This window comes from Carassius carassius, chromosome 34 (assembly GCF_963082965.1).
Source record: "Carassius carassius chromosome 34, fCarCar2.1, whole genome shotgun sequence".
NCBI classification, from domain to species: Eukaryota; Metazoa; Chordata; class Actinopteri; order Cypriniformes; family Cyprinidae; genus Carassius; species Carassius carassius.
Genome location: NC_081788.1, coordinates 18,814,745 through 18,840,783, shown reverse-complemented (window position 1 = coordinate 18,840,783; position 26,039 = coordinate 18,814,745). Strand labels below are relative to the sequence as shown.

At 35.6% G+C, this 26,039-nt stretch overlaps 1 protein-coding gene and 1 pseudogene across 1 annotated transcript; both read left to right on the top strand.

Moving 5' to 3' along the window:
• The first annotated feature begins 525 nt into the window (after positions 1–525).
• Positions 526–15,744, top strand: LOC132115195 (sterile alpha motif domain-containing protein 10-like). Its single transcript, XM_059523589.1, has 5 exons — positions 526–765; positions 5,225–5,406; positions 11,498–11,666; positions 14,306–14,446; positions 15,552–15,744. The coding sequence occupies exons 1-5, from the start codon at positions 753–755 to the stop codon at positions 15,572–15,574; spliced, it is 528 nt and encodes a 175-aa protein (XP_059379572.1). The 5' UTR covers positions 526–752; the 3' UTR covers positions 15,575–15,744.
• A 4,378-nt stretch (positions 15,745–20,122) lies between these two features.
• LOC132115015 (uridine-cytidine kinase-like 1) lies at positions 20,123–25,417 on the top strand (annotated as a pseudogene).
• The last annotated feature ends 622 nt before the right edge of the window (positions 25,418–26,039 follow it).

Genomic DNA, 26,039 nt, shown 5'->3' with positions numbered 1-26,039 from the left:
ACAGTAGTGTAGTAGGCTAAAATACAGCATGACATTCGTGCATTATTAAGTCAATAAAGCCAACGATATAATGATTTTAAAGAATTTTCAGAACTTTTATGAAATTTTTAAGAGTCACAGAAATACATTCCCATAAAATGCATGCTGCCGTCTACATACTAGCTAATTACAGTGTAGCCTACTGTATGGTTTTGCCGCGGGGGACTTCTCACGAAACCCCTTTGGTTACAAATATCATGATTAGAAATAAACTAATACACCATGCTAGGGGGTTTCCACGTGAATTGTACATTTTAATTACTTTTTAAATATGTAGATTTAAGAGGCAATTATCAAAGCCCATTTCTGTCATTAAACAATCATATATGTTATTAATTTATGATATATAGGCTAATAGACTTCGATGCATGTTTTAATTATTTATTTAAGAGATCGTACAATTTAAATATATTACATAAATTATTTAATAAAGAGGCGGTTTCTTAACAAATATGAAAAGGCTTCATAACAGAGCTGGTTGAAGTGAGCAGTGTGCGTGGGGAGGCGTCAGTGTGTAAATGAGCAGCCCGCGATGTGTGTCGCCTACTCTCATATTTTACACTGTGAAGCGCGTGAGTCGAGCACTACACACTGGATGTACCTGTTAAAGAAACACCTTTCAGTGCGCACAGGGCGGAAAATGGGACTCCTCAGTTTCCAACTTTTAATCTAACAGGAGTATTGTTGCTTGTTGTAGAGTCTGGATCGTTGACATGGCAGTAGACGGTAATTATATTATTTTTATTTTATTCATAAAGATGATCGTAGTAGTTAGTACGTTGCAAGCTTGAGATGATTTGATGTATCTCTTTTTTCAATTTCAGGTCAATTTTGAATATATCATATAATTTTAATTAAATATTTATGTTGAAATTACACTCGGGTAGGCGGTTTCTAGTATTATTTAAGCACATTAAATATTGTTTTCAGTTAAAGACATATCTGCTCAGGATAAAACAGCCTTGTACACAGTCACATTGTTGGTTTTAAAGAATGAAGAATGTTTATAGTCTGCTAATTAATGTGTGTATGATGGCTCATTATTTTTGGGGTTTCAGTGTACAGGGTCACACCCTTTTATTTTGAATCAGTTGAACTGAATTTTAATGGAGTCATTTGCTGTTAATGAATCTACAGAACTTACAAACAAACAAAAACTCAAACCCTAGTAAGCAAGCAATAATGTTTTTAATTTCTCTGTCTCTCCGGTATGAGCATAAGTTGCTTAAATACTGGTTTATTGATATTTTGTGAAGTCTGAGTAGAATTACTCTGTATGTTTCTTTGAACATTTTGTGATTTTCATTGTGTAAACTGAAAGGTGTTGACATGACTTGTAATCGTGGCTTCTCATTGACAAAACCCAGCACACCATTCTTCGTCTCAACATGTCCTTCAAAACCTCAAAAGAAAGCTCTGTCTTTTTCATTTTCCTTCACACATTCAGACCTAGAACTGTATGAAATTACAGAACACAATACAACTATCTTTAATCTAGTGAACCAGTTACCTGTTGAGCGGTTTGTGTGCTACACCACTTTAATAAAGGCTTGCATATTCTTTTTCGCATTCCTCAGCATAGATAATGAGGCCAAACAGATATGAAGCAGCTACAGACTTCACAAAATATTTAAGGGGAAGTCGTGGCCTAATGGTTAGAGAGTCGGACTCCCAATCGAAAGGTTGTGGGTTCGAGTCCCGGGCCGGCAGGAATTGTGGGTGGGGAGAGTGCATGTACAGTTCTCTCTCCACCTTCAATACCACGACTTAGATGCCCTTGAGCAAGGCATCGAACCCCCAACTGCTCCCCGGGCGCCGCAGCATAAATGGCTGCCCACTGCTCTGGGTGTGTGCTCACAGTGTGTGTGTGTGTGTTCACTGCTCTGTGTGTGTGCATTTCGGATGGGTTAAATGCAGAGCACAAATTCTGAGTATGGGTCACCATACTTGGCTGAATGTCACTTCACTTCTCACTTCTCTCACTCAGCTTCACATTTCTCTATCTTTCAGTCCGTATCTCATTACTCCACACACAGATGTTGTGTTTCTATCCCTTCCCAAAGTTCAAACCCCTCATGCTGGTCAGAAATCTCTGGCACACTTGCTTGGTTTCTCACAAGAGACCACATCATTAGTTCACTCCAGTGAGTGCAGCAGGTGAGAAAAACACCTGGTCTGGATTTAATTATGTGCTTCAGGGAATGAAGAGCTGTCATGGATGATGGATCTCTAGATATAAAATAGATTTAGATAAAAAAAAAAATTTTTTGACACATGCAATGAAATGGGTCACATGTGCTTGGCCATGGCTGGTTGTAACCATACTGTATAAACGAAATATTCAAATGTAATAGTTTAAAGTAATAGTAAAACCATATACACATTTTTTTACATTCAAATGTATCAGAATGACATTGAATATTCTTCAACTTTGATATGCTCCTAAAACAAAGCTATTACATTATGGTACTATTTGTCAAGTCTGGAGATGGACAACATCTGGTCATCATTTAGTTTTATTGTATGGAATAGAGCAAATATTAACTTTTTGCTAAATTGCTCATTTTGTGTTTTACGAAATCAGCCACTGGACAACCTTACTGTTATACTGCTATGAATAATTATACATTATAATTTAAGATGGTTACGGCCTTGAACATAAATACAATATAAGCAATGCATACACTTTTATTAAAAGGTTTGGGGTCAGTATTTATATATATATATATATATATATATATATATATATATATATATACAGTACAGACCAAAAGTTTGGACACACCTCATTCAAAGAGTTTTCTTTATTTTCATGACTATGAAAATTGTAGATTCACACTGAAGGCATCAAAACTATGAATTAACACATGTGGAAATATATATGGAATTATATACATAACAAAAAAGTGTGAAACAACTGAAAATATGTCATATTCTAGGTTCTTTAAAGTAACCACCTTTTGCTTTGATTACTGCTTTGCACACTCTTGGCATTCTCTTTATGAGCTTCAAGAGGCAGTCACCTGAAATGGTCTTCCAACAGTCTTGAAGGAGTTCCCCGAGAGATGCTTAGCACTTGTTGGCCCTTTTGCCTTCTGTCTGCGGTCCAGCTCACCCCAAACCATCTCGATTGGGTTCAGGTCCGGTGACTGTGGAGGCCAGGTCATCATATATATATGTGTGTGTGTGTGTGTGTGTGTGTTTGTGTGTAGTTTTAATAAATACTATTATTCAGCAAGGAAAATCAGTATTGTCATCACAGGAGTAAATTATATTTAAAATTATATTCAAATCGAAAACAGTTCATAGGAATTATATGCTCTTGGAATTACTCCGTTTATTTTTCAATTGTAATATTTCACAATATGAAATAAACATATTTCACATCATATTACAAATATTACTATTTTACTGTATTTCTGTTCAAATAGATGCAGCCTTGAGCATAAAAACTCAAAAATATCACAAACCTGAAACTTCTGAACACAAATGTTTCCATTTCCCCTTTAGTGGGTCAAAAATACATTTTCAGGAGTATATACTGTTTTTAGATTTAGGTGCACATCTTTTTGTGCACAAATAAATAGAAAATAAGGGCAACATCTGTCTCGGACTAACAGGCCTTGACGTGTTTTCACCCTCCAGCCACAGTAGTGCCACATCTCACTAATGTCTGCTTCAGAGGCACTGTGATGAAAGACTGTGTTCATCTGTGACTCCATCCCAAATGCATTCATACAGGCAGGCATCCCCCATGCACTCTTGATGAGGACGGCCTTTGTAGCCGCTTGAGGCTGCAGGGAACGAGAGCAAAAGAAATCCCTTTTATTTCATTCACCTTCCAACACACACAACCTTATAGTCTGTCCCTCTCATCAACTCTTGCTTATGTGCACACACATTAACACTCATTTGGAGATATAATACCATCACACACTGCCATGCACAGAGATTACTCATCTGTGCTAAGACTAAGGTGGTTATTAGAAGTGTGAGGTGTCTATGTCTGTAATGCACTGGCCTCTTCCAGCTTCTGGAAGAAAATCTGCTTATGCTGTCCACCGACTCATTTACAGTCACGAGTCAAGCAAAACTATGCTGTGCTGGTCTGCTATATTATTTTTAGAAATATGCAAATTCTTTAACAGGTTTACTCGCACAGCTTAATGTATACTGTCTTTGTGTGTGTGTGTGTGTGTGTGTTAAAGGGATAGTTCACCTGAAAATGAAAGTTCTGTCATCATTTACTCATGTTGTTCCAGACCTGTATGTCTCTCATTCTTTTGTTGAACACAAAGAGATTTATAATAATTTAGTTCACATAACGAATGACATTGGGGTCCAAAAACATTTATTATTTTAGTATCACTTCGATTTTTCACATTTTTATTTCAGTTTTAGTTACATTTTTTAACTAAAGTGTGATATATTGCCCTGGCAACCATCTGAAATAAATCTTTTTATTATTAGATTTTGTTTTTGTTTTAGTTAACTATAAAACCCTGCCAAAACAACACTAAAACACTCTTCAAAGTATCTTCTTTGGTGTTCCACAAAATTCCTTTGAAGCATATGTTGCACCAGGAAGGTCCTAGAAGATGTCTTTGTTCATTTGATTTTCTGTTAGTAGTTTCATGAATTGCAAATGCTAGTTTTGTCTAGCTCATCAAGAACTGATGTCTCTGAGGCATTCTGTATTTAGTAGCACTTAAAGTTTTCCTTCCTGGAAATCTGGAGCCTCATATGCCTTTTAATAGACTACCCCACAGGCTACCAATACTCTGCTTTTTTATCACCCTCTGACACGCTAATGCATAATTTTCTCAATTAGCTTTGCTGACTAGCATCTTTGGGAATTATCCTTGGAAGAATTCAATCCACCCAGTCAGCCGCAGGAGATATGGGTCATTCAAACATTTCTTATTTGCTTTTACTTAAGCATAAACCTTAAGCCTTAAACTCTCTGAACCACCAAAACCCTGATGACAAATGCAGCCCTCAAACTGAATCTCTTACAAGGCTAGGTTGCTGCATGACTGATAACTGACAATAAACAGCGCTTCTGCACATCTCAGTAGTCTGTGTCTTTCTGAAGAGGGAAGTGAAAATGTAAGTAAGAAGGATGGAATGTGTTTGTGTGTTTCAGTGATTGAATAAATGCCAAATTTCTCTGTTTCTATCGCAGCGGCCTCCAGTTTTACTTTCTGTCGTCCTGCGGTGGAGTACAGGGCACTTCCAGAGGACTTTAAGTACCAGCTGAGTCGTTGTGCAGGTGGAAACCTTACCTGGCATGAGGGGCACAGCCGCAAAACAGTCGGTGGCCGAACGGTCAAACTACTCCAGCAGCCTGGAAGCGAAGAACTGCAGGTGAGACCATTAGGAAATCTTTAACAAACATCTCAGTCCATCTGATTTGAGCCCTTTCACATTTCCGGGGATTTCAGAAGCAGAAGTCATCATACTTGGGTTAGCTTCTTTAGTTTAGCTTAACAAATATATATAATATTTTTTTTTATTCCAATTTGCTCCAACAGCAAAAGAAAACATTTCACAATAGCGTTTTCATGACTTTATTATTATCAGAGCTGGTGTTTTAAAAGTCACATTGAGCATAAGAAAGACACACATTACTCTTCATTAGATAAAATAATAAAGATAAGAATGAAGCCAAATGTTTTTTTTTTAATGTATTCCCTGTATCAGCTTCAAAAGATCATCATTTTGTAGCATCTCATTAACATGACTTAATTATATAAACCAAAGCTCTTTCTAGTGCACTTTCACTGAAACTGATCTTAAGAGGACATTGAGAAAGACCAGTGTTGGCCAAGCTACTCAAAAATGTAGCTAGCTGATTACCATATTCATATATCATATGAAAGGATAAGTAGATAAACTAGTAACTTCACTATTTGCTATTTTATGTGTTAGCTGTGAAAAACTGCAATGTAGGCAGCAGAAGCTATAGTTTTGTACAGCAGACCTAATGGCTTGGGTGCTTTCAGTTATTCCATACTTTAGTCATGAAAGATGTCATTAGCGAATTTGTTCACTAATATAATGTATAATGTATGGCTGTCCGTTGTTGCATTATTAATAGTGGGTAAAATGTTTCGCCTTTCAGAAATGCAAACCTGTGCATTAAAAAAGATTAGGAAGGGTTCTGGCAGCAAAACACTTCCTTTCTCTCTTCAGACATCCATCTAATCCATTCCATCCATCTATCTTTCCATGTTTAGTTTGTAGAAAATGAGTAAAATTCAGTTTGGCCGAGTTGTGGGCCTCAGGTCACATGGGCACTGCTGATTTAGGCACTGAATCCAAAGATATGGGTCGTAATGTGTGTTTTTAACTTCATTTTATCTTCTGCATTAGCATATTAACGAAGCAAGTGCTTCTAGTCAGGTCTGCAGAGCTTTGTGGGTCAAAGCAGTCTCGCCCACACAATTAGACTCCTCTTAGATTTTACAACAGGTTTGCACATACTACTTAAACCTAAACCTGTTTTTGTTCAACTGAGATAGATAATATTATCTTAATGAGTTTGTGTTCTGCATTTAAATTAATAATATTCAAAAGTAAGTACTTGAGGCGAATCCAGTCTTCTGTGGTCATTTCCATTTTCTTTTTCATTTCTCTTTTTCTAGTGCTAAATTAGTTTTTTATCTAAGGTGCCGTTCATTTGGAAATTTTGTGTTTAGTGAATTAAATAGAGGGTTTAAACATTTTTGCTAAATTAAAATTAAGACCTTAATTTGTCGTCGTTACCAAGACATTAAATAGGTGCCTTTAAAAATAATTTTACATGTAGCATAGTATATTTTTTCTATAGTAGTACATAATGTATATACTTTGGGTATATACATTATGTTTTGAAAATATTTTTAAAGGAAGTCTCTTCAGAAATCGTTGTAATATGCTGACTTGGAGCTCAAGTAACAGTTCTTATTACTATCATTGTTGGAAATGGTTGTGCTGCTTTTTAATATATATATATGATAGAAAGATCAAAATAACGTCATCTATATATTATTATTTTGTATTGGATAAGAAATGTTTCATCTGGTCATCTGCTTTTATCATCTCATCTATTTTATAAAAAGTTTTAAACACCAATATAGTTTCTAAATCGTTTACAAATCTTGCTTTTTTGCTTGAGGAACACCAGACTTAAGGTGAATCTTCTGAACTTGGGTTTACATTTGTTGCATTTTGCTGAACCGGATCAGAGGGCGAAGGTTAAGACTGTTTGCCTTTGATTTTCCAAAAAGTGAATTTATGATTAAAAGCATGGCGTGATCAGACGTCTATGTTCATTTATTCCTCATGAAAACCGCAAACAGGGGCCTAACTAACCTCTGCCCTTTTTTAGTCTTATAATTTAAACCATTGTTAATGAATGGTGAACCTTGTTAGCCTCTTCCTACAGTGAAACAGGACTAATGGCTTCATACACAAACCCTTTGTTCAGCTCAGCTACATTTGTTAGTATTTTTCTCAACAATGCAGGTTTGTGTATCTCAGTATATGAAAGTCACACTGACATCTCACCACATAGTGTGCTCTTCCCAGAAAAAATAAAGAGTGAACAAAGAAGAAAAGAAAACGTTACTTTTATCACAAATCTTTTCTCACTTTCATCAGCGCTGTTGTGATTTGTCTATAAACTTTGCCAAGGGACATGTCATCGCAGAATGATGGAACACAAGTGCCTTTGACTAATTTTAGTCAAAAATGTGTGTTATGTATGCATTTGTTTACTGGTGTCCACATTTGATGGTTAGTGTTTGTATTTTCTCATTATTGTGCTCTGACTGATCCTCTGGGGTCTGTGTGAATGGAACCCATACTGTAAATAATTAATGTTGAACATTTAAGTGGTGTGAATTCCTCTCTCACTGACAGATTCTGTAATCTATACCATTGCGTAAACGGAGATTGCAGAGTAAGAAGGATTGCATCAGCTTGTCTCCATTGTATGTCATAGAGTGCAATCTCAAATAATGGGCATTAAAATAGGGAGAGTTTGACAGCTACTAATTCAGATCCATTTATAAGCCACAAACAAATTGATGTTCATGGTTTAAATTTAGATAAGGTACTTAAAAAGATGTAAATGTGACAAATAATGACCTGCCTAATAATCTCATCTAGGGTTTAAATTAATCATTTACTGAAAAATTTCTGACCCTCAAGCCATTCAAGATGTAGATTGGTTTGTTTCTTCATCAGAATTCTGAGAAATTTACCATTACATCCCTTGCTCACCAATGGATCTTATTTAGTGAATGGGTGCCATCAGAATATGAGCCCAAACAGCTGATAAAAACATCACAATAATCCACAAGCAGACATGACTCCAGTCCATCAATTAATGTCTTGTGAAGCACAAAGCTTTGCATTTGTAATAAACAATCCATCTTTAAGCACTTTAACTCACATTCTGACGGCTCCCATTCACTGCAGAGGATCCATGGGTGAGCATGTAATGTAAAGCTACATTTCTCCAAATCTGTTCCAAAAAAGAACCAAATTCATCTACATCTTGAATTTCATAAGGGAGAGTACATTTTCAGAAAATGTTCAGTTTTTGACTGAACTATTATTTATGGCCATGGAGGGATCACAGTGTCCTTATGCCCTACAGAGACAGTTGCCGGAGAGATGTGCATCCTGCCCAAGACCAGCTGAGTAGAACAGTCACTTATTCAGCCTATTTGTGTGCATGCATGCATGCATGCATACATGTTTGTGCACGTGCGAGAATGTATGTGTGTGATTTCCTGCATGCAGAAGAAACAATTCCCCACTGCCCTCAAGGGCAAACACAGCAAAGGCATAAAGTAGAAAGTTTCCTTAGGGAGAAAGAGAGAGAGAGCAGTAGAGATGGGGCAAAAACTGTGAAGGAGAAAGAAAATTGAAGATGAACTTGAGGGATGGAGTACAGATGGCAGGAAAATGGCTTAGAAAAACAACACAAATAGAGGGAGATGTGGGAAAATGGAGGGCTGTAATTTTGTGAGGATAAATGACTGTTAATAAAATGAAACAGCAAAGAAAGGGAAGAAAATATGCAAAACATAGGGAATAAATAAATAAACTTTGTTATATTATGAGATGAGTTTTGTTTCAGTACCCAGAATTTACAGCGACCTATAGCACATTACAAAATAGTGAAATGTAATATGAAAATAATATCATATCAGATTAAATACACAGTCTTTGGTGTCAACACAAATGGACAAGGGCACATCATATTTATTAGTAGCAGATGGTATTGTTTTTCTTTTCCTGCTATCAGACCCCATTTTTTTGGGTTCACTTTGAAGGTTTTATGAAATTGCTTTTAATCCTGTACAGTGCCATTTAAAAGATTAGGTTCAGAAAGATTTTTTAAATGTTTTAAAAAAAGTATAATTTTCATTTCAAGAAACTATTATTGTTATCAGTGGTGACAACAGTTGTGCTGCTAAATGTTTTTATTACAATGCATTTTTTCAGGATTCTTTAATGAATAGAAAGCATTTATTTGAAATTAAAATCTTTTCTTTTAAAGAGGGGAATCAAATCTAATGATTCAAATTTATTTAATTGAGCTGATTCCAAATTCAATTCGTTTATACTTCCTCAACGGAAGCGTCCAGTTCAGTTCGTCCAGTGAACGTTAAAATAAGTATATCTTGTCTCATCTTTATTGCTTAAGATCAATTTGCACCTATTTCAGCAAGAAATGAAATTGGTTTGTTTTACTTGCGTTTGCGCTGAAAATTGAGTATTTGAGTTCTGGATGAATTGATCCCTCGATGGTAGCTACAGCACGTGAGCACAAAGGCTAAAAGCCCAAGGGTGCGCGAAAAGCAAAACTAGCGAAGATCTTTTTGTGCCATTTGGTTTTAAAGCGAGCTGATTTGGTCCCTCCCAGAAGCGGCTGTCCCAATCGGACGCTGTTGCAGGACTTAGCCACGCACCTTATGGTTCCTTTCCCACGCATAAATTAAAACGCTGTTTAATTCATCACTGTGGAAGTGTCTTTGTGGGTTTTGTTAATAACTTCTATAAAGTTTCTTAACGTGCGTACGATTCCAGATTTCACCATTACATTCATACAAAAGCAGTGCCAATAAAACAAGCTATCATTCAACACTAAACTTTCCATATCTTACACATATTTAATAGCTTTATCTGCTAAAACATTGGTTAAAGTTGCACCGATTACATGAAACACATTATATGTCATAACAAATATTATTTGTGAATATAGTTGCCCTTTTAAATGATCATCTTTTGAACTCCTCTATGAGTTCCTTTGTTTGTACAAAGGAAAAGCGCACGTTTTTCTGGAATATAGAGATAGGAGGGGGAAAGTGGGGACAGTCCTGAGGTGTCTGTCGCTGGAACCTTTCCATATACAATGTTCTTTGTTGTACAGTTAAACATTATTGCTCTTCCTGTGGAACATGAAGCCAGGTCAGCAGGGGACAATCAACCATTTGCTGATATGGTTCTAAACAAAAGGGTTTTGATTCTTGGATTACCACCATTCTTGGTCTTATCATTGCTTTAGACATCTCTTGAGACAATTGGTTGCCTTGGTTAATTCCTTTGCTCAATTTTATGACTTGCAAAATGGTTAGGAGGGAGAATCTCTGGAATGTGCAGTAGAGTTTCATCAGCTCAGATGATGATTCACAGGTTTGTCTGTTCGACAGGGTTCCTACACATGTCACTTTGATTAATTGATTGCGTCCTTGCTAAATAAAATAATTAATTTCTTAAAATAAAAATAAATTCTGACCCCAATCTTCTGACACCCTTTTTTGGTGTCACAGTAAACAAACATCATAATATTGTATGTCACAGATACATTAAACTCCGTTTCATTAGCTCTCTTAAACTCTCACTGGCTCTAAATGTGGATGATTTGCTAGAATTATATTTGCAGGATGATTTTGTATAATTAGTCTGTGATAATAAGAAAGTGTGATGAAGGTCAGGCGAGTGTTATTGTGGCTCATGTCACTAGCGCAGCCATTGTAACGAATACTAATCATTCTAGAATGGCCTTCATTTATACAGCTCAATGTGCAGAATCATGGCCGTGTCCGTTAGGCAGCCAATCAGATGGCTTTCTAAGATGAAAACATCCATCTTAATCACTACAGGTGCTTGACATGGAACACAGTTATTTAAAAAAAAAAAAAAAGTATATTTCCCAGAGTCCTTAGCAGAAGGGAGCGCTATTTATCTGTTTAATTTTTTTTTAATTCTGCTAGAGAATGGTTTCAAATTAGTAGTGCTATAAAACTTTGTGCATTCATGCATGGTAGGACTCCAGAAGGATGCATACAGTTCAGTCACATTTTGATATTTGTTTGCCTATGCAACTTCACTGTGAAATGCATATTTAATTTAGTTTCCCTGTCTCTCCCTTTCCCATACTCTATTTCTTTCTCTTCAGTTACGTTCAGGTGAATCTTATTTTGTTTACCACACCAGCCCGACCTTGCCGTGTCTCTCCAGGCCAGTGGTTCTGTGGTCTCAGCAGGATGTGTGCAGATGGTTGAAGAAGCACTGTCCACACAACTACTTGACCTATGTTGAAGCTTTCTCCAACCACGCCATTACAGGTGTGTTATCCAATGTAAAACAAAAGAACTTTTGTAGATTTTGTATATAATTAAATATATCCCTATATGATTTTAACCTGTTAGCCATTATTCATATTGAATTGCATTCTGTGTAAAATCACACATCACAGTAACCCTGCACAAAATCACCTTTATGTACCGAATGCACGGCAGTTAGACAAATCCCTTGACACCAACACATCTACTATATCTCATATGGTACTGTATGTCAGAAGCATTACCATTTTAGCTGAAGATCAGCCAGCCAGTGCTTGTCTACTATTCCAAACAATCTGTCTTTTGTCAAAGAACTGGTACTATTTCATTCTCAACCCATGAATTTACAGTGCTTTAAGCTTTCGTGCTCCATTTTCAATATTCTAGAAAAATGTAAATGTTTTAGTACTGGCACAGAACCCTCAAAAATACAAGATTAGAAATCTGCCATCAATGCCCATGGACACTTAATTTTCATAACATCTGAGACATGTATCATTTTCTTTCATGATACAGTAACATGTACAGTTCCAAAACCGGCATTAGCTACTTGACTGAGCTGTGAAAGACAAGAAAAAATGTGTCAAGCTTTTAAGTGCCTATGAAAAGAATCGGGCACTGGAAAACATATCTGCTGTCATATATAATGTCATATAATAATATAAGCAACATTTACAACACTGTTCAAAAGTTTAAATTAAAGGGGTCATATGATGCGATTTGAATTTTTCATTTCTCTTTGGACTGTTACAAGCTCTTGGTACGTAAAGAAGATCTGTAAAGTCCTCGTTTAAACACGCCCCCACATGTCTACATCACATTGTTGGAAGATTTGCATAAAGTTCCAAATGTTCACACAAAGAAAGAAGTCACGACTTTGATTCTCGCTGTAGTATTGTTGCTTTAGCAATGTTATGGAGACGCTGTGTTTCATTGTGAAAGTTAAACTACTTTTTTTGGCCTTCCAAAAGAGGACACAACTAGAAATCAGTGGTTAAGTTGTATTTACCACACTGTTCCAGAACAGTTCAAACCAAATATTCAGATGTGTGCAGCGAATTTTATTGAGGACGAGGACTGTTTCCTGAGAGAGTAGCCTAAAATGCCGGTGTCTTTTTCTATAAAGTGGGGCAATAAAAACTTGGCAAGGACAGTCTGGCGCTTCTGACTCATAGCCTGTAAGTAAGTTTTACAATTTAAAGAATTTGCCACTGATGATTCAAATGCGAGTTTTGAGCAGTGTAGAGCAGCCCTTGTTGTTTGTCGTTTCTCCGATCACAAATGCAGACATGGTTTTATGTCTAAGCGGCACGATATGCAACGCAATGCATAAAAACACAATATAAGTCATTATAATCAGTAATTATGTCTTCAGTAGTTTACGTTTTTTATGGGTTTTACTGGTTTTGTTTTGTCTTGCAGGGGGACATGGCATCACAGTATGTTAAGGGGCGAAACATTTCTGTCACACGCTTAAGGTATTCGGCCAATCACAATGCACTTGATAGCTGGCCAATCAGCGTACACCTAACGCTCCTGTTAAAATAGATGTATTTCAGAAAGGCGGGGCAGAGAAGAGCATCAATAATGTACAGTATGTGGAAAATAATGTGTTATTTGAACCTTAAACCACATAAACACATTTCATTACCTGAAAACAGTTTTTACAAATATATTAAACATCAAAAACTTTGATAATAATGTTTGATGAAATTATAATAATGTTTAATGAATTTGTAATAATGAAATATTTCTTGAGCACCAAATCTTAGAATGATTTCTGAAGGATCATGTGAAATGGCTGCTAAAAATTCTGCTTTGCCGTCACAGGATATATATTAAAATAGAAAATTTTTAAAATTTTAATAATATTTCACAATATTATAATATAAAACATTTATATTTTATTGACACAAACTTTTGAAATAAATGAGTATTTTATATTGACCATCAATGGGGAAAGCTGCAGCCAGTTGGATTTTTTTAATCTAGGATTCGCTGGCCATACTGGTATCTTTCATTATTATTTTACCATGTTTTTCTAGTGTTTTTTTTAATTATAGTGTGAATATGCGACTCATGTCTGAGCATGTCACGGGGTCCCGCTCTCACACTGCCGCTATTTCTCCCACTCACTCCTTGAGCACACACTTGCTCACTAGGGTCCCGTGTGTCTTCACGTCCCCCACAAATCCTCTCTTCTCTCTCAGTGGACACAAAGCATCAAGATCACAGATACCCTGGGTGAGATCCATAGAAAAGGAAAATGAGAGAAAATGAATATTGGTATTCAAAAAGCACGAGGACAAAAGACAGGCACAGTGTTTTTTCTACAAGGCTGTGGACTGAAGTGTTTAGAGTCACAGCACGAGAGGCTCAGTTGGAAACAGAGTGGGAAATGAACCTGGGGTTGCCTATGCCCTCAGGCAGCAGTTCCACACAGCATGTTATCATAGTCACATATGCAAAGATCACTGAGAACACGGACATAATAACCTAAGGGGGATTTGCAATGCTGTAATTTGTTTATAGCTACCAGCAAAACTGTGCGTACATAATGTAGAGGCTGCAGGGCTTGAGTGTTTCCAAAGAGATCTTGTCTACTGAAATTGTCTCTCTCTCTGTCACTTTGTCTTTGTCAGGTCGTGCTCTCTTGAGATTGAATGGAGAGAAGTTAGAGCGGATGGGTTTGGTGCAGGAGACTCTGAGACAAGAGCTTCTCCAGCAGGTTCTACAGCTACAAGTACAAGAGGAAGGGCGCAACTTACAGCTGCTTAGCAGAGGTGTGTGTGTGAGAGAATAAAGCACAAAAATGAGGAAGAAATATTCTGCAGCAGGTGACAGGACCTAAAAGCAATAAAGTTTGCATAATGGAAAATGAAAGTTATGGCGGCTTGGTGTATTTGTGCCTATTTATGTTTCCCTAGAAGCTTTATTTTAAGCTTTAGTGCAGTGAATTTTACATTTTTATTACAGGGATCCCCAAAAATGTTGACGTCCTCTTGCAAGGAACATCATTTCCAACAGCGTAAGCAAAAAGAAGTGATAAATAATTTAGAAAACATTTACAATGTGTTTAGTTGACTACATCTTTTTCTACTCACTATTGGAGTTATGTCAGATAAATAAACATAAAGGGAAATATAAAACTAGGGCAGTCATTGGAACAAAATAATCATTGTGCTTACAGTATGAAATTTATGTATTTATTTATAACCATTTACAACTAATTTGATAAATGTTTCTAGACAAATAAAAATTTCAAGTTTCTACAAATAAAAATTCAAAGAAATTGGTTGCTTGTCGATAGTCCCAAGTTTGGGGTCGGTAAGATTTTAAAAATGTTTTTGAAAGAAGCCTCATGCTCGCCAGGTCTGCATTTATTTGATCACAAATACAGCAAAAACAGTAATATTGTGAAATATTATTGCGATTTAAAACATCGCTTTTCTGTTTTATTATATATTTTACAAATATTATTTTATTCCTGTAATGACAAAACAGAAATCATACCAAGATGCTGATTTTGTGTTCAAGAAACATTTCCTATTATTATCAATGTTGAAACAGTTGTGCTGCTTAATATTTTTGTGGAAACCTAGATAGATTTTTTTCGAGGTACTTCGATGAAAAGAAAGTAAAAAACAACAGCATTTATTTGAAATAGAACTCATTTGTAATATAATCTTATTGACCACAGACATTTGAATAATGGTGCATATTAAAAACCCAAACCCAGAGAGAAAACTGATTCTTCAATTTTGATGTCCACTGTATAGCACTGGTATGTGTGTAGGTTGCCACTGGAGAGCTACGCTGAAACATTTTTGATTCATTCACTCATTCATGCTTTTTCTCTCCATCCCTCACTTTCCCTCTGTTTTCCAGGGCTATCCGGAAACCTGTCATAGCTTCAACCATGCGTAGGGCAGTTCTACCAGACTGGCTGCACTCTGAAGGGACATCAGTGTGTTTGGTCAGGCTGAGGCCAGAGACGTTTGACTGGACCTGTCATGGACTGGGACATGGGGACAGGTTTCAGTTATACAGCTCAACCCCCACATTCTCACTATGTTTAAAAAAAACGGACCAAGCTGGCTGTACCAAAGCTCTCTGGATTTAGTAAAAACTCAGTTCCACTTTGAAATCTACAAGACCTTCTACAATGATGTAGCTACAGTATATTATGAACTTTAACCCACAGAAACAAGCTTGATAACTATTTTCTGCTGGAATGTGACTTTGCCAGATGTGCCCTGAAACGTGCCGGTCAAGATTGTGGTTCTACGTGAGCAAAATGTGTGCAGTTCCAGGTGTTCCAGGACTCATTTCACGTTAGATATAAACCTAAATGATTCAAACCTGCATTTGTACTGTGAATCCAACTAGACGGCCTGTTTTAGTTTTGTGACAACTGTTGTTGTTTTTTAACTTAAGAAGATTTTGTCTCTTGGAACAAAAAGTTAAAATGTGTCCAAACTAGTTCCCCATGTGACAATGATGACAGCATTTCCACTGAAACGATGAGTATCGTTGGGCACAAAAAACTGTGTTTATGTTGTGTAAATTACAAAACTGTGTAAGTGTCTGAGAGAATTGTAGATGACAGTCGTTAAAAAAAAAAAAAAAAAAAAAAGATGACATGCTGCATTTGGAGCCTAACAAAGTCTCAAATGTGGACTTGCCTAAAAGACCATTCAAAAAACCCACAACAAAATATCGGGATGATGTGGTGTGAGAACCTGAAAGTGGTTTGGGACACATAAAAACTGCATAAAACTGTATTCATGCATTATTTTGGGGAGAGTTTGATGTATTATTTCAAGTAATGAAAGGAGTCTGATTCCTTAATTTGGACTTACCCCTCTTTCACACCGCAAGCTTGAGCACCGCGTCCGCGCAACTACACCGTCACTGCAGCAGCGAGACTCTCGCGAGTATTCACACTGGAAGCATATAAGTACAGCATCACAGCAGCGGCTGCAAAGCGTGTTCGGCAGACAGTATAACCGTTTCAAACAATGGGTATAATTCTTTAAACATTTTTTTTAATAATAATACACCATACTTTCACCCAAAACGATTAATTAAAAAGTTTAAATGGGTAAATACATTTGTTATACTTAATTTTCTGTTCTGGCATAATTGTTAAAACACTAGACATTGGCATTGTTGTTAAAACTCTTGACATGCTTATTCTGTGCATTTTGAGCACGTTTTGTGTTAAATCACATTTATTTTGTCCATCAAAAGTGTACTTTCACTTTAATTGAGCGTGAGCAGCACAGCAAAATAGACCGGACGCCGAAACCCCCACTGCATTGCTGTTCACACGACGCTCCTGCTTGACGCTCACGCGCTGCTCCTGGTCCCGGTGTGAATGCACTCATTGATTAACATGGACGCCGAAAGAAAATACGCGCTGCTCACGCTTGCGGTGTGAAAGAGGGGTTAGTGTTGTGACACCATGACTCAGCTTGCGATTTATTAGATCTGATTATAAATGTCCTGTCAAGGTTAGGCATACTCTAGGAGGTGCACTGGCATATAAGATGATTTAAAAAATACTTTACAGGCAACAGTTTCACTGAAAGGGAAGAATGGTTCGAAACTACATTTCCCATAATTTGTTTCATGAGGTGTTGACAGCAGAGAGTACTGCTTCATGGCCATCGGATATGAGTGGAGAGTTAAACACTCAAGCCGACTGAACAGGTATCACAATTCTACAAACATAGGCTATGGCCGAGATAATTTATAGGAGAAAGAGTCGATGCGTTTTGATGCAGGTGCACCTCTGACATTATCTGTTGACCCACATCGAGCCAATTAATAATCATTTTTGGCATGTTATGGAACTGTTATTTATTCATACTGTAGAATGCAATGTTCCATCTTTCGGATGATGAAAAAAAAATCTTCATAGGAACGTAAATCATAGTTAACCTCCTTCCTTCTTCCCTCCTGCCCCAGTTTCAGCAGGCGGCTGCTGCGCGCTAATGACGCGTTATTAGCCTATTATAATGAACTATAGACTGAGGTCTCCCTCCTGACGCTGACGCTACGTGTGTTCCCATTAGTGCACCATGGGATAGATCACATCCTAACTGATCACCAACCGAGATTTGACCTTTGAGGTGTCTATTTAATAGACTCGTTCATTAAAACATATTGTGGTGTATGTAATAATTCTTTACAACACCAGGTCCTATGACCTATATTTTAGTTTTTTTTTATTTTGCTTTTAAAAAGTTTCAGATAGTAGGTGTCTGGCAGGTGGCCAACTCAGACATTGTTTCTTTCTCTTTCTTAATCTCTCTTTCAAAATGAAAGCAAGTCACAAATGATATCTCTGTAGTTTCTCCTTGACCTCAACAAGAATATATGTATTTTTAATAGCCAAAAGCGACTGTAAATTATGACTTGTTGCTTGCATTTAGTAGTAATAGGGAGAGCTCTTTTTCTAGAGCATTTGAGCCAAAAATTTGGATATGCACCTGTGGTCAAGGTGATATATTTTGGGTAATTTTTCAGACAGAAATATGAAATAAAAAAATGGTCAAATATTAATTTGAAGTACGCTGTGAGATTTTATGTTAAATAATTCGATAATTTAGCAAGACATTTGCAAGTTCACATTTCTCTGATGTTGATTAATGGTCACATGGCATGTAAGTTTTTTTAAAAATCTTTTTTATTAAATGTTTATATATATATATATATATATATATATATATATATATATATATATATATATACATATATATACATATACAGACCAAAAGTTTGGAAACATTACTATTTTTAATGTTTTTGAAAGAAGTTTCTTCTGCTCATCAAGCCTGCATTTATTTGATCAAAAATACAGAAGAAAAATTTAATATTGTGATATATTATTACAATTTAAAATAATTGTTTTTAAATTTATTATACTTTAATTTATTTCTGTGATGCAAAGCTGAATTTTTAGGATCATTATCACATGATCCTTTAGAAATTATTCTAATATGATGAATCATTATCAAAGTTGGAAACAGTTCTGCTGCTTAATATTTTTTCAGAACATGTGATACTTTTTTAGGATACTTTGATGAATAAAAAGTAAAAAAAAAAAGCTATGTTTTTAAAATATAAATATTTTGTAATAACAATAAACACTACTGGTCAGTTATTTGGGGTCAGTAATTTTTTATTTATTTTTTTAAATAAAATCAATACTTTTATTCAGCAAGGATGTGTTAAATTGATAAAAAGTGATAGTAAAGAAAATATATTATTAGAATATATATTATTAGAAATTGTTTTTTTATTTTAAATAAATGCAGTTCTTTTTAACCTTTTATTCAGCAAATATATTAGACAGCAGAACTGTTTCCAACACTCATAATAAATAAGAATATTAGAATGATTTCTAAATGATCATGTGATAGACTGGATGTTACATGTGACACTGAAGGCTGGAGTAATAATATTGAAAATTCAGCTTTGCATCAGATGAATACTTTTTTTTTTTTAAGTATATTCAAATAGAAAACTATTATTTTAAGTTGTAATAATATTTCACAATATTACAGTTTACTGTATTTTTGATCAAATAAATGCAGACTTGACGAGCAGAAGAAACTTCTTTCAAAAACATAAAAAATAGTAATGTTTCCAAACTTTTGGTCTGTACTGTGTGTATATATATATATGTATGTATATGTATGTATGTATGTATTTATGTATTTTGAATTATTATTATTTAATTAATTATCAGCTTTTCATCATCTTACAAACCCCATACAGTCCCCTCTTAAAACCCAGCATTTTATGAACCCCGGTTTGGAAAGACTAGCATAGCAAAATAAGTCGAAGAGATTGTGTCTCACACTGTCTATCACTATCAGATTTTTGCTATCCATGGGGTTTTGGATCTGTATTTTTTTAATTATTATCATTATTACAGCTTTATTTAACTAAAGAGTTTTAAGAGAAACGTCTGATACATAAATGACTCTTAAGTGAAAACTAACTGAAAACTCTGTGCAGTTAAGCTTTCCAGGCTCTCTGTGTCTCTTGGTTCTATTAATCCATGTCACCTGTAGAGCTGATCCTCTTATTCGATCAACCCCACAAACTGTGAGCGAGCGAGTGAGTATCCAGACAGAAAGAAAAGACTTTTGTATTTATTAAAGGGTTTCTTGAATACATTATTCAGTGGTCAGCTAACGTTCTAACTTCAAGGTTTATTTAAAAAAAAAAAAAAAGGCAGATCCTAGTGTTAAATCAGCAGGCGTGTTTTGTTTTTTTCAGTGCGTTCAGCTGTGATTATTAACTGGTTTATCTGTGTTGGGCTGTTTGAGCTTCGATGAGAATGTGACCTTTGTTGCTCATATGGAAGACTATTTTAGCTGATATGAGCACGCTGCCTGGGTACACAGGGGCCAGAATATCAGGCTGCTGGGCGCTCCGTACAGATGGAGGGTAAGTTATTAAATGGACTAGACTAGTTAGTTTTTAAAAGGTTAATTAATTGCTGTTTTGTCAACTCATTTGAGTATAATCTGAACAGAGTGCCATATGCAATTAAAGAGTAGATCATCAACATGGTTTAGAGTGCTGAAGGTGCAGTTTTTTTCAGGGCCTTATAATTTTTTTAAGACATTATGTCTTTTGGCTAATACATTGCCATCATTTTAGCAGCAGCTTTCTCTTTTGCTGTGTGTTGTTGAAAGATCTCGTGCTGCTGTTTTCAACCTGTTAAATTTATGACTGAAAGGTTGTTTGTTTCCGTTTTAGGTTGAATCAGTTGAGTGTAAATTTTATGACATATTGTACAAGATAGTTTAGACATCAATTCACACACATGCCCACCATTCTTGTTTTAGTAACATTTACTGTATATACAGTAGTATTTCTAAACTTGTAAATATTAAATGTAAATAAATAAAAAAATGTATATTGGTTTTAGTTTTATAAATTTTAGTATGTAAACGAAATATATGTTATGCATGAAACATTATGGAACTAAAAAATAATAATAATCATTTAAATGTGTAATTTATGTAGCTTTAGTGGCACCAAAAAGAATAGCAAAAATAACTGTTGTCAATAAGGTTTCCCAAACACTCGTCCTGTATCCCATTGGTTGGACATACAGATTGACCCACCCAAACGCACCCCATTGGTTGAGCTGCTGTTGCTATGTTGGGCTGGAAGGACAGAAATATTTTGATAGAAACACAGAGAAAGTGTGTTCACGCTTTTCGGGTAAAATAGAACCTCCACTTCTCCCCACCTGCACATGTACCATCTACACAGCCGGCCGACTGCCCTGTTACAATGAACACGGAGCCCAGTTTAAAGAGGCCATTGTTATTGGTACGAGTAGACAAAAACAGAAAAATACAAATGACTTCATATAATGATCAATCAAATAAGATACTTTCAGTGCTGGCTTAGATTGTTGCATTATAGGTTTTATTGTAGATTTGATCTTAACTAAATTTGACTAAATCTGAATGTCTGAATGAAGTAATCATGTTATTATAGGTCTGTGTGTTGGAAAACTACAGAAAAACTATAGCCAATAAAATCATTGAAGCTTTGGATGTTCCTTGGGTGGTTTTGCTGTCATGAACTCATTTTATAAGGTGAGATCTGAAAGAGTGATTGCTCCACCATGTGAAGTTAATCTGGTAAGTACTTCTGAAGGTCTTTGTAATCCCTCTCCTTCCTTCTTCATCTCAACAACAAACAACAGCAACAATATAAGGATTTTATACAACAAGTAAAGGACAGAATTTTCACATTTGGACGAACTGTGTCTTTTTATTTTAATTTATGTAGCCACTGACATGTTTTTACAAATACTCACATATTAATGACAGCCTCAGATGCCATGTATGTGATCAGAATATAATAGCATCCCTTGGATTGCTGTTAATGCACATATGGTTATAGGGCAGGATTGTGATCTTTCTGGTGTCTGTGTCTCCCCCACCAATGATCAGACATGCAACCTTTATGTTATCCATCTGCAGGTCCTGTCTCCAGTAAAACAAGCTCTGGCTGCCAGCAATGACTTTAACTTTGACCATCCAGGAGCTTTCGAATTTGAGCTGCTTGTGACCACGCTGCGGAAACATAAACGGGAAAAGTGTAAAATAAGTGAGTGATAAAAATGTTTTGGTGATGAAGTAAGCGAGATGTTGAGGAGGTACCATTTATCAAAATAGACTTATGTGGCTTTTAGTCCAATATAGAATAGAATAGGAATAGGATATATATGCTAATGTGCATCTAAAAGTTGACTAAATACTTTTTTTTCTAGTAAATTCATTTAAAATGTACATATTTTCTATTTTGTTTATATTATTATTAAAGTAATTGCAAATATTAATTGCGTATACTTTGGTCTTGGTATGAGTGTAAAAATATCTGTCACTATATCCTACAACTGAAAGCAGAATATTTATTCTGCCTTAAAATTTCTGCTGGTCATCTCTCTCTCTGTCGCTCTTTTTTTTTTTGCAGGTGATGGACATGAAGACTTTTGTACATACAGATTCAGATATCTGGCTGGTACGGTGGCTGAGAAGGGACATCACAGAGAGAAGACTGGACATTAAGGGTGTCATTAAACAATACAATACATTTGTAAAACCAGCCTTTGAGCAGTATTTCAAACCCACCATGAGACTTGCAGGCATTGTAGTGCCACGTGGTGAGTTCAGAATATATGCATTTCTGCAGTGAATAATTTACTGTTACAGATGTTATAATTATTCATTTCTCTCCTTCACACACAGGTGGAGGCAACATGGTGGCCATTGACCTAATCGTTCATCATGTTCCCAGCCAGCTAGAAGAGGTGAGTGAAGAAGGGCATTACGGTAGTGTCCTGTGAACTAATCTTATCCCTTCTTCCAGCCCAGAAGTTATGTACCTATTTTTGTGGTCACATCAGTAGTCCACCCTAGACAAGATATGTAAAAAAAAAAAATAATAATAATATTTTTTTTTACAACTTACATAAAAAAAGTACATATTTTACAGTCACTGTTTCAGTTGTGTAAAATAGTAGTAGTAATCATAAACAGTCTGTTTTAATAAAGGAGCTCACAGTGCCCTGCCTGACAAAACTCATTTTGTACTTTATCATTAGTAGAATATACAATGGGTAAATTATTACAATATAAGCATTCCAGTCAAGTCCAATTTATTCAATATGCTAAACTCTTTGTGGCATGTTGAATAGACTTCAGCTTCCTTCATATTTTTACACACTACACATCAAAACGGCGCCCTCTGCCTGTGAATTTAGGGAAAACGTAAGTAAACGGTTCTTCTTTTGGTACTTTTTCAAGAAGATCATTTCTCTCAGACTCTCAGCCTTCTCACTCGTTCTCTTTCACTGGTTTTCACTTTTTTCTTCCATCTCTGTTCTGTTGCATGCATTCAGGTAGAGAAGCCTTTCCTCTTTCTCACACACACACTCTCATACATAAACACAAATTTACACTCTATGAAGAAATTAACTTTTTTTTAAATATAAAAACATTCTCTGGGCTAGTTGTGTATTTATACAGAACTATAACCAATGATTATGTTTTTAAATGAAGACAAACTTCCCACATTTATCCTTTAGTGACCATGTTAGAAATGTCATGGACTGGTGTACAAGTGTCTTTCATTTGGATTTGGATCATCTTTTTCTCTTTGACAGTGCGGATTTGCTCTATGTCTCTTCTCAGGGTGCGCCTGGCCGCGGCCCATCAGTCCCAGCCACTTCCTCAGACTCTCAGTGTGTTGGAAAGCACACCACAGATCGGAGATCATTAGGTGAGTGTCATATGAATCAGTTCTATGAAGCACATCAAAAGAAATCCTACTTTTAAATGTTAATGTTTGTTGTTGAAGTGTGTTCTGGAATCCATTCATCTGTTCCGGCTGCCATTCAGAATTCCTCACATGTGTGAATCAGGCTAATGACTCACTGGCCTGCTTTACCCTTTTCTCTGGGTCTCTTATGTACTCCTCCTCAATTTTTCAGTTTGTTTTAAGAAAAAAAAAACACTAGCCGTGACGAGTTCATCTTGTACTCAAAGAGACTGAAGCGGTTGCTTATTGAACATGATTTAAATTATCACTAAGGCTTGATTCAAATTTTAGTGGAATTAATTACATGACCTTCATGTCAGTTCATTAATCTAATTAATTGCTACTAACACATATCAATACAATTTTTTATTAAATTAATTATATATGCCAATTAATTAATCAAATGAGTAACAATTATTCACACATATTTCAATAAAAGTTTAATTTGAATGAATTACGATATGGCAGCTAATTAATTAGAATTAATTTCTAATAATCATATATGGCAACAAAAAATTGAAGTGAACTAATTATATATCCCTGTTGATTAAACACACTGCAATATTTAACTACAATTTTTATTTGAATAAATCATGTGATATGCCAGTTAATCAATCAAACTAACTGCAATGAATAACACTTATATGATTGTTACATTGTAATTGAATTAATTACATTAAATGCCATCTAATTAATAAGACGGTTGGCACGAAAAAGTATTTTTTTTAAATGATTCACTTTATTTTTCATTTTTTATAATTAATCATACTAAATATGCCTGTTAATTTGAAAGTAATTTTTTAAATAAATATAAATATATGGTTTATGGTTAAGTATTAATGTAAATATGACTGCCTTAATATAAATATTTTGATGACCTTTTCTCATCCCTCTATGACCTTTTGTCATCCCTCTATTTATCCCAATAAATACAGAGCAGAATATTTTATTCTCATCTGTACTGTGTATCATCACATAAATATTTGTTCTTTTCACAGGCCTGTTTCTTCCAGACACCGCAAGGCCAAGAGTACGAGGGACCCAGATTTAGTGGAAAGGGTATTTTTCATCAAATCTTTGTTTGAAATCATATTGGTTTTGAAGCAGCACTTGTTCTCCTGTCTCCTAGATCACAGGTGTGTCCATTTTTTTTTGCCGGTGAGACCATGGAACCTGCTCTGAGAGCTGTGTGCAAAGACAATTGGCAAGATTCTGATCCAGACTAATCTGCAATTTTCTAGAAAAAATGGCCTTTTCTCTGTTATTTTCTAGGTTCTTAGCAAACCCTTTATGTCCATTTTGCCTGTTGGTCTCTGTCTCCATGGTAACAGAGATCCTGAATCCTCAGTTTCATTCTTTTTGGTGGCTGTGGTTCCCTTTCTCACATTGTTTCCTTGGTAACTAAGACTCGCCCTAACCCCCCCGCCAACACACACACACACATTTAGCTGCACTACCTGCGACTGCCCAGAGACATCAGTGTGGACCATGTGATATTGATGGACAGCACCGTTTCCACAGGAGCGGCAGCCATGATGGCAGTGAGGGTGTTGCTGGTATGCGGCTATCGACCTCATTCCTTCCAAAATGTAAAAACAAACATTGTAAACCCTGAATGGCTGTACAGTTCACACTTTTACACAATATGTATTTGATTCTCTTCTCTGGGAATAAAGTATTTAGGTACTGTACCACAGTTCATTGTGAAAACGATACAATGGCTTTAATTTGTTGAATGTTAGTGTGTGTATGTACAGGACCAAGATGTCCAGGAAGACAAGATTGTATTGGCTCATTCCTTTCCTCATGTCAAAATCATCACCACTGCTGTGGATAAGAGCCTAGATGACTTCTTTCATGTCATTCCAGGGATAGGTGAGTTTTCCTGACATTCACTTCCATTCAAAAGTTAACCAATAAGCTTTTTTAAATAAATAAATTAATACTTTTATTTCGCAAGGATGTATTAAATTGCTCAAAAGTGGCAATAGACATTTACAATTTATTGTACATTTCAAATAAATTGTTTTTTTAACTTTTGTCCATCAAAGAATTCTGAAAAACAGTTTTCACAAAATATTAAGCAGCATAACTGTTTTCAAAATTGATAATAAAAATGTTTATTGAGCAACAAATTAGATTATTAACTAATGTTAACTAAGATTAATAAATACTGTATTCAAATGTATTGCTCATTGTTAGTTAATGCATTAACTAATGTGAAATAATAAGACCTTATTGAAAAGTGTTAGCAAAAATGCTTACTGATCCAAATTTTTTTAAAGGGTGGTGTACCTAAATATAAGAAAGATTAATTTGGGACAGATGGGTCTTCATCGTGGAGTGATGGAGAACATCAAGAACCACAAAGCTGCTCATCAGAGACTTCACACGTTGTTCAAGCAATTCAGGCAGTTGTTACTAGTGAGGATCAACACTTACTGTAATTTCATAAATCCAACCAGGAACAAAAATAGATTTGCCAGCACGCTCACAAGGTACTTAATATCA

Excerpts from the sequence above, each read along its gene's own strand:
- LOC132115195 (XM_059523589.1), top strand. Across the intron at positions 5,407-11,497 it reads CTGGAAGCGAAGAACTGCAG|TTACGTTCAGGTGAATCTTA; the intron begins GTGAGACCATTA and ends CTTTCTCTTCAG. Across the intron at positions 14,447-15,551 it reads CTTACAGCTGCTTAGCAGAG|GGCTATCCGGAAACCTGTCA; the intron begins GTGTGTGTGTGA and ends TCTGTTTTCCAG.